Below are 9,790 nucleotides of genomic sequence, written 5' to 3' on the forward strand. Positions count from 1 at the left end.
GGCCGGGGAGGAGAGGGCACAGCAGCGTGGGAGCAGGGTTGGCTGCAGCCCACGCAGCTGGCTGGGCCAGCCCAGTGCAAACTCCCAGCCCGGAGAGTCTTGAAATGAGATTTTTTTTTTTTTTTCTTGTGTTCGAGAACATGCTCTCCCAATCCCCTACCCTCTAAGCCACTCACAGAAGTGGGGACCCCAGGCCAGCATCACTGCATCTTCCCCCTCCAATGGACCCCCTCTTGCCACATCTCCAGTTCTTGGAAAGACATCACCGATACCATTATGGTTTAGCCCCCAAGTAGCCAAAATTGGATCTTTTGGTCTAACAACCTAGATCAGGCTGAGGAGATTTTATTTTCGTCCCAGAGTGTGGGGACTGAAATAATGGTGTCTGTGGGTTCAGTTCTTTGGAGGTGCCCCTTGTGTGTCTGGCCAGAAATTTGGGACCGCGTTTGGGGGAGGTAGGAAGGTGGCAGTCACAAGGCTGCTCATGGGGGTAAATGAAACACACACACACACACACACACACACACACACAGCCTCATCCATTAGGAAGCAAAATGTTCCCACCACACACGGCTCCCATGGGAGGCAAACAGGCAGGGCGGCCCCAAGCTTCTGTCCAGAGTGGCAGACATGGTGCAGTCTTGACCCCTTCTTCCTAATACCCTCAGCCACCTCTCTCTCCGAACAACCTCAGCAGCAGCAGCCTTCCCAGCCCAAGTACAGTGTGCCCACCAGGAGGGTTTTCTTCCCAACCACGCCACTTGCCTCTCCGGCTGGCCCAGTCCAGCATCCTCAACATCTTCCTCCCTCCCCCCGCCCCCGACTACCACCCAGGGTCACATTTTCACAGGAAGGGGGCCCAGTCCCTGGAGGCCCCTGTTCACTACCCCAGAATCTGAAACCCGGCCAAGGAGAGGGGACACACGGCGTCCATTCCAGAACTCTGTCCGAGCCCGGGTCCTATTTTAGGGAAGAGGAGCAAGCAGCGTTACTGCTAACGACGAGGCTGGAGGCCACAGGAGCCAGTGGCTGGCGTCAGCTGGGGCCCTGTGGCCTCCAGGCAGCTGCAAGAACTCGCCAGATCCCGGCCTGACATCCAAGATGACCCTTGTAGGGGTCCCGCAGGCCCCACTCAGTGGGGCGTGGGGCCAGCACATGCCTGCACCGAAGGGGTCTCACACGTGTTGGAAGAGTCACACGTGTCACCCTCCCAGCCCCCACCTGACCCAGCACACACACACATGCCAGGGCCCCACGCTCTCCAGGAATTCTGAGCCTGGAATGCAGGCTGCTGCCAGGGTCCTCTGGGCTGGGAGGGCCCCGTCGCCAACACCTGCTGCTGGCACCTTGGCCGTGTCTTTGGGAGACTGTCAGTGCGGGGAGCAGGGTGGTCTGCTTGCTGACACAAGAAGAGCCCCAGGCTCATAACCATCAATGTGAGACCGTTCTCCCCTAACCCACCTCCCATGGGCACAGTACCCAGGGCCTTGGAGCATTTCCAGGCCCATTAGGGCATCTGAAACCTAAAAAAAAAAAAAAAGTCACTACTGAATATAGATGATGCAAGTGTAAATTAATGAAGGTTTAACTACAGAACTACTAAATGTCATATTATTGCCAATTAGCAATCATCGTTCAGTTTCATGAAGGATGGGGGTGCAGTTTAGCATGACTGATGGGACAATGGGGCCTCCAAATGTGAGACTGCCTCTGGTCCACGGGCCTGGCTCTGACACACACCTTTGCCTAAAGGCTGTGCTCATTCCACTGAGCCTGACTGCGGGGCACAGAAATGCTGGAGAGGACACACAGCACTCCCAGACCTCCTGCCATCCTTCCCTTGGCTGGAAGACTGTCTGGTCAGCCCTGAACACCTACTGGTTAGGAGGTCACCCTGGTGGGGCCTCTTCTCCCCAGGCTTTAGAGGGCCATGTCCTGCGACATGGAGAAGGAGAAGGCAATGGCACCGCACTCCAGTACTCTTGCCTGGAGAATCCCATGGATGGAGGAGCCTGGTAGGCTGTGGTCCATGGGGTCGCAAAGAGTCTGACACGACTGAGCGACTTCGCTTTCACTTTTCACTTTCACGCATTGGAGAAGGAAATGGCAACCCACTCCAGTGTTCTTGCCTGGAGAATCCCAGGGGTGGGAGAGCCTGGTGGGCTGCCGTCTCTGGGGTCACACAGAGTCGGACACGACTGAAGCGACTTAGCAGTAGCAGCAGTCCTGCAACAGCCTCTGACCTGAGCCTTGAAGCTGAGCTGTCCAGGCAGGGCCTGAAGTCAAGGTAAAGACGAAAATTGTCTTGCAGTGGCTCCTACACACAGGACCTTCCCGCGGTCCTCTTCTCTAACCTGCTCTCTCTGCAGGGGCACTGCATCTGGGCGATCAGCAGACAGAAACCAAGAAACTGGAGAAGGCGAACCTACAGCTGTTCATGGTGGGTAGTTGATATGCCTTGACTGGGATGTGGGAGACCCCGGCACTGGAATTGAGTCTGTTGTGAGCATTCACCCCTGGGCGTCCACTCACTCATTATTCAATCCTACAAGAACACTTACTGTGTGCTTGGCCCTGGGGAACACACCAATCCTACCTGAACACCTGCTGTGTGCTGGGCCCTGGGGAACGCACCAATCCTACCTGAACACCTGCTGTGTGCTGGGCCCTGGGGAACACACCAGCACTGCAAACACAAATGAGACCTGGCGTCTACCATTTCCCACTCAGGGAAGGTGGAAGAACGTGTGTCGGATAGGGTGGACTATTTGTATAGCTGTGTCCACCCGGTTTCAGGAAGCTGGGAACTTACTCTCAATCACACTTCCTGCAGATGCGGCCTAAAATCTCACCACTGGGGACTCAGACTTTTAGGCAAAGAAAGTGGGTTTTTTAAAAAAATACAAATAAACCTGAAAGGATCTGTTATCAATCTTTTACACCTAAGCGTAAATTAGCCCTCTACTCCTTCCACTCGAGAGATTTTCCTTGGGAACTTGGAGGCTCCACTTCTGTCCTTTGTGAGCCTGTATCCAGCCTCCACCTTGAGCCTGCAAGGCCCCTGAGGGCAGAGACCAGCTCTCTAGGGCCTCCTGGCAGTGGGGGCCAGACACACAGCACAGGCAACTAGAGGACTGGGTGGGTGGGCGGGAGTCTGGTGGGGTACAGCTCCAGGGGAAGTGGGGGTGGTCCATGAACCCCCAGTTTTCCCAAGTCAGGAGGCAGTTTCCTCTTTGCCTCCACTTCCCCACCAAGTCTTCTGTGCAGTACTGCTGCACAGTGGTCCCCTAAGCACACGTGTATCAGTGCGGGTGGACGCCTCTCCTCCTCCACTTGGAGGAAGCAGATTGGTTATCTCCCTGCCCGGTCCCCAGGGAGGACGGCTCTGATTGGTCAGTGTGGGAACAGGGTTGACCAGGAGCGGGAGTCAAGGGATCTGGCTGGGAGTTGGGTGACCTTGGGCAGGTCAGCCGCAATCGGGGTGCCTTCTTAGGAAAAGAAGGGTCTGGACTGGAAACGCCCACTCCTTAGTGTGATGGCTTTTCCCACCCTGAGTCTCCTGAAATCTAGAGTTTCTGCTCCAACTCACAGCTCCCAGCAGGCGAAGCGCCCTGGGGGCGGGGGGCGGAGCGGGAGGGAGAGAAGCGGGAGGTGGGGGCTCTCGACCTCTTCTTTGCTTTCCAGCTGGGAGACGTCTGGGCCCTCGAGCTCAGGCTGGAACTCCCTCCCGGGCTGTTCCCTCCAGCCGGTTCCCTGCTCCTCCGTGACAGACTGTCCCCTGCCCCTCACCTGGCCCCATCCATCTTGCACACCCGTCTCCCCCAGCCGGCCTCTCCCCACTCCCAGGGCTGGGAAAGCGGGGTCCTGGGAGGCCGCCGGGCGTTAGCTACACTCCGTAGCGTCTCTGCTCCCCCACCCCCATCACCCAGTCCTAAAAGCAAAGGAATGTTCTGGAGTTTGGGAAGGATGGGGGCCCCCGGAGGAGGAGGAGGGAGGAAGGAGGAAGGGGAGGAGGCAGCTTTGTCCTGTCAGTGTCTAAGCTCTAAATAGAACAGAGCGGCTGGGCTGGGGGAATGAAAATAAACAGCCCCTCTGAACAGCCCCGTCTTAGCCGTCAACCGGATTTTCCTTCTGGTTCCCCAGCCCAGGGCCATTTCCCTGCCCTCCCCTCCCCTGCTCTCCGTCTGGGCCCCTGGAGGCCAAGGCTCTACCTCGGGGGCGGGTGGAATGGCGGAGTGAAGGGGGGTCTCAGTCCAGGCTGTGTGGCCTTGGGGAACTTGCCTCCCCTCTCTGGGCTTTGGGGATGACATGCTTGCCGGAATGGAAGGATGGAGATCAACTCAGAGGTGGCTGGAACTTTTTCTCCTTCAGAAAAGAGTTCTTACCCCAATGACTCCCATGTGGCATAAACTTAGGAACACTCGCTCCCTTTAAACACATGACCCCAAATTTAAGGGTCAATTTATGGTGAGGTTCAAATTACACTGGTTTGCCTGTGCCTTTGGGGGAAATTCTCAGACTCACCAGGACTAAGGATTGCATCCCAACCCACCTCCCCACCCCCCACCCCCACCCCCACCCCCAAAGCCCAGCCCAGAGGGGTGAGCTGTAGTAGCAAAAACAGACTTCCTTGGGGGGTCAGGAGTGGCTGGGTTCTTGCATGGGTTCTGAATAATTCTGCAAATAACCCATTCTGGGTCCTGGCCCCACTCGGGATGAATGGGGGTTGAATTTTAGGTCCACTGTCTCGGGTGCAAGAAGGACTCAACCCAGGGAAGCATGGAGGGCTCTGCTGTCTGCCTGGTGCTTCTGAGATGAGACCCTGGGCCCTGCACCTATCGGCAGGGTTCTTAACACCTCCAGGAAGGGCTGATGAGTCCTGGAACCTGGGCTCTGGTGGCCTCCAGCAACTCCAGGAGGTGGTCGGGGGAGAGTCAGGGAGGCATGTGGATTTCTTCAGGGCTCCTCACTTCAGACAAGTGGGGGGTCCCAGAGCCCCCCTAAAGGGAGAGTGTGCTGGAGTCCTGGGCCTCTTCCCTCCTTTCCTTCCTTCCCTCTTTTCTACTCGCTCCCTCCCCCTCCCCCTCCTCTCCCGCACAAAAGCTCTCTGTACACAGCCACTTCCTCTGGCTGCTGTCTCTGAGCCCAGACCTTATGAGAACCATATGGGGGAAAGAGGGTGGAAGGGAAGGGGGTGGGGAGGCCGCGTGGGCCCGCCCCTTCAGTCAGCATCTCTCCCCTCCCCTCGGGGCTCCTTGCAGGCCATTGGCACACTTTGCCCCCAGCTCCCCCAACTGGACCCCATGGCTGGGATGAGGGGTGCTTAAGGGAGGGCACAAGGGGGCTGTGGGGAGGGCTGGGAAGGGGCCTCCCTCCCCCATGGTGCTCTGAAGACCACCAAACTCACAGCAAAGGGGCCTAGTCACCGTCAGGCACATCTGCAGGGCCCAAGCTCCTTCTCTCCTGTGGGATCAACCTATGTGGTGGGCAACCCCCCAGACTGAGTGGATGAGGATTCGTCCACTGTCCCATGCCTGCCTCTCATCCCCACCCAGCCTTGGAATGTTCCCAGGTCAAAGGGGCCTGGGTCCTGCTGGGAAGGAACCGGGTTTTCTAAATCAGCCTTTGTGTCCATTGGCTTCCAAGTCCAGCCAGGTGAACACTGACTCTCTTACCTGAAAGGAACACAAGGGGAACCCCACCAGCTAATCCTGACACTGGCATCAGCCAGCTAAGCTGTGCGGCTCTGGGGCAAGACGTGGCCTTCTCCCCACCTGGCCTCAGTTTGCTCAGCTGTCAGATGTTCATGTAGGGGCTGGACCTGCTGGTCTCTAAGGCCTTTTTCGGCCCAGGGTGCCCAGAAACTTATGACACTGCCCAGTATCCTCTGAGGGCCTGCTCAGAGGTCCTGGGAGGTCCTCAGGGGAGATTTCCTTCTAGAGTTACCCATTATCAGTCTCTTCGTGGAATCCCTGAATATCCCCTCTCCACTTTCCCCATCTCCGTAACTCCCAGAGCCCAGAATCAGAGGACAGGCCCATCAGCTGCTGCCTAGGGGTGAGCAGGGGGCTCACAGTGGTCTGTGTTTCCATCCCCTGCCTGTGATAAGCCACTCTCCCCCATGAGAACTTGCCCCTCAAGGGAGGCCCGTAAAGGCTCCTGCTCTGGGCTGGGGGTGGGGGTGGCGGGGACATGCCCACAGCTGCCCCCTGGACCAGCTGTGAGACTAGGGGGTGGGGTGGGCAGACGAATCAGGAAGAAAGCCAAGAGTTCTACTTTCCTGGAAAAACTGCGAATGAAAATCCATTAGAGGAAAGAAAAAAAAAAAAAAGCCAAGGGTGGAGAGAGGGGCCTGCAAAACAGAAGGCAGGACGCAGATAACAGGGTGGGGGCGGAAGGGTTTTCCCTGAGGTGAGCGGCTCTGTTGACAGGGTTGCCCCTGATCAGCCTGGAGGCTGGCTGCAGGCGGGCACCTTATCTAGCACTTTCTCTGCCTGGAGAGCCTGCCAGGCTTCCCAAAGTGGAGGCCCGACTTTCCCCTGCCTACCCAGGACCCACATGGGCAGGGCGGTGCGTGGAGGGGACTGAGAGCTGGCGGCCCATTCCGGAGGAAAATGGGAGGAGAGAGGGGAAAGCTATAATGCAAAGGTTACTGGCCCGAGTCCATTGTTTGCCCTAGGTCATGGGCAGAAAGGGAAAAGGAGAAATTTGGGGGAAAAAAATAATAAAGGAGGGAAGCGTTTGGGAGGGTGTGAAGGTTTCTGCGCTTTCTACCTCCATTTGCAGCCAGACTGGAGTGGCCGAAGCCCCTTCCCAGCCCTTCTTCCCTTGAGATGCATGCTGGCTAGGGATGGGTTTACTGGGGGCACTGAGCCCCCAGAAGAGTATCCTTGCCCAACTTCTGCTGAGGGAGAATGTGGGCTCTTTTCCTTTAGAAGCCAGCTTGGAGGACAGGTTGCAGTCTAGATCCGGATTAGGTGGAGCCCGTGGGGTGGTCTCTGAAGCAAATGTCTGTGGCGGGTCCCAGTCTCACCCCGGGGCAGGCTGATGGGCCAGCGGGCTCTCATGGGACTGCTCCAGCTTGGCCTGCCCTGTCCAGTTGTCCCTGCGGAGATGTCTAGCCAGGCTGAGGGGTGGGGGCTGTTCTTTGGAAGGTATCTTGGCCCAGGTAGGTCAGTGGCCTGGGACAAAAGGGGGGCGGCCCTTCCTCTGGGGATGGTTAAGGATGGGAAGGTGAGCTAGGGGTCCTGTTGGCTGCCACCCTGTCCCCATATCTTTTCACCCAGCGTCTCTCTTGCTGAGAATGTATCTTCTCACCCCACGCTGTCTCCTTTGAGTGGCATCCATGGGAATTAGCCGTGGCTGGAAAGCATTAGTTGCCAAATCATTCTAAGATGTGCTGCAAAACCACCTTTAATGTTTTTCCCCTTCTTTCTGCCGTCAGTACGTTAGGATGCCCTAATGGCAGCACATGTGTGTGAGTAGGGCTGAAAGATCCAGGGCACACATACACACACACCCCTCTCAGAGCTCAATTCTCATCGCCCAGCAGGGACTCACACAGACACACTGGCCCAATCATTCCACACAGCAAGCATATTTCTCCTCCAGAACTGAGTGGGCTGGGGAATGCCCAGGCCTGTCTGGACACTTCCACACCAGTGGACTCTCAGGGGGACGGGAATCAGCTGCCACAGCTGTCTTCCCAGGCCATGGCCCTATCCCCTGAGCGGCAGGAACCCGGGAGAGAGCAGAGGGACACGGCTTCCACCCCGCGAATACACACAGGCACACACCCACCCCGAGCTGGGGAGAATGCAGGCCAGGCGGCCAACGTCAGAGGCTGACCAGTCGTGTCCTGTCAGGAAGCGCATAGCCTCTGAACTCACCCAACCAGAGTCGTTACTGTATTGTTCTGGACACAATCGGATAGACCCTGAGCCAGCTCCAACTCCGGGGCAAGGGGTGGTGGGGAAACGGTCGCCACCGGGGTCAGGAGGACAGGGAAGGGGAAGCGGCTTGGAGGCTGGGTCTAGGACAGGACGGGAAGGGGCCGCTGCCAGGGCCGGACCCCCCACTCCACGGCATGCGTGGAGCTCCGAGCACGTGGTCCGCGCAGGAAATCGCTGAGGTGGGGAGCGGTCGCTAATTCTCCTGCGGGCTGGCAGGATCTCGGACCCTCGTTGGGGAGGCTGGGGGTCGGGTTGTGGCGCAGCGGGCAGAGCCGGTTGCCAATGAGGGCTTAATAAGGCCCGGGCTGAGAAGGGAACGACGGGATGACGGAGGGAGTTTGGGAGGCAGCCTCCTTCCCCTCCGCCAGGTTTCTTTCTCTGCAATCTGCGCGAAGTCAATCGAGAAACGGCCAAAGTTCGTCTTCACATCCGAGGAGGGAGGGAGGAGGAAGGGATGCAGGACTAGGAGCACAGGTCAATTCACAGATGCGCGCGGCGGGACAGGGGCCCAAGAGGAATCGGGACGCCGGGGTTCTCGTTCACATCAGAAGCGCCTGCACCCCAAGGATAGACATTTTCCCGAACCTACCCTCTTGCCTGAGCTAGAGAGACGGGCTGCAAGCCGGGCTGGCAGGCCCCGGGGTCGGATGGGGCGCCCCCATCTGGAGGATCCAGGCCCGCGGGCTGAACCCGGGAAACTCCCCCAGTGCGGCCAGGACGCGTCCGCGGTGGTGACGACCACAGGCACCTACTGGGCCGCAGGCGTCGATCTCCGCTGAGCCTTCCTCCCATCCCACCCACCTCAGGTCCCCGAAGTCCGCAACACCAGCCCCGGCTAGAAAGCCAAGGGGTCTGGGCGTCCCGCCAGCGCGCGTTCCCCTTCACCTGTACAGGTGAGTGGGCGCCCCGCGGTGCTTCTCTTTGGGGCGCATCCGTCCCCAGTGCTCCTTCCTCCCTCCTTCCACGCCTGGAGCCCTAATCTTTCCCTTGCTTCTCCCAAGCCTCCCTTCTCGGCTTCTGGACTCAGGCCCGAAGTCTCTGAAGTGGTGGAATCGTCTCTGTCCCCCATTCCCCAGCCCTCCCGTCTAGTCTCCTGTCGTGCCTTCGTCGGGACTGGGGCCCGGCCGGGCCAAGTAGGGTACTCACAGGGTAACGGTGCTGTTCGGCAGAAGGCCGGGATCGGGAGGCTCCGGGAGGTCCCCGCCGCCGCACACCACCCTTCTGCGCGCCGGGTTGGGGGCGCCGCCGCTGAGCCCCTTCGGCCGCTCCCCCGAGCACTTGCAGCTGCGGATGGGGACCGGGCAGCCGGGCGCGCCCCTAGTCTCGGGCGTCAAAAGCAGCAGCCAAGGCAGCAGCAGCGGCAGCAGCAGGCGCGCGGGCGCCCCCCGCATCCTGCGTCCTGCGGCGCCCATCAGCCCATCGCCCCGCGGGGACCCACAGCGCCAGGGCCAGTCTGCGCGCCGGCCGGAGGGATCCGGGCGGGCGGGAGGCGTGCTCAGCGGGGGCCCGGGGCGCCCGAGGGCGGGGCGGGGGGCCCTGGGCGGAGGCGAGCCCCGGGGTCCCCGCCGCCGCGCCCCGGAGGCATGTCCGACGAGCGCCCCGGCGGGAAGGACGCGGGCGCGGCTGTCAGCGCGGCGCTGACGGCCCCCGGCGGCGCGGCCCGACTCTCGGCGCCGTGCGCCCGGGCCGGATGAGGCCGGGCCCCTCCGCGTCTCCTGCTCGCTCTGCGCGGGGCTGGGACCTAGCGGATCGCGCCGGGCTCCTGCTGCCGCCGCCGCCGCCGCCGCCGCCGCTCCGTGCCATGGATGGAGGCAGCTCGGCGCGGCGCCGCTGCCGCC

The 9,790-nt window shown here is 59.9% G+C and overlaps 1 protein-coding gene across 1 annotated transcript in view; it reads right to left on the bottom strand.

Moving 5' to 3' along the window:
• The window catches only part of ADGRA2 (adhesion G protein-coupled receptor A2), a 37,543-nt gene extending 27,753 nt beyond the window's left edge, over positions 1 to 9,790 (bottom strand). Inside the window, exon 1 of the mRNA XM_025278699.3 lies at positions 9,099 to 9,790. Within this exon, the coding sequence (XP_025134484.3) occupies positions 9,099 to 9,364 (266 nt within the window). The 5' untranslated portion in view covers positions 9,365 to 9,790. The remainder of the gene's footprint in view (positions 1 to 9,098) is intronic.

The sequence above is a fragment of the Bubalus bubalis genome, chromosome 1 (assembly GCF_019923935.1).
Source record: "Bubalus bubalis isolate 160015118507 breed Murrah chromosome 1, NDDB_SH_1, whole genome shotgun sequence".
In the NCBI taxonomy this organism is placed as follows: Eukaryota; Metazoa; Chordata; class Mammalia; order Artiodactyla; family Bovidae; genus Bubalus; species Bubalus bubalis.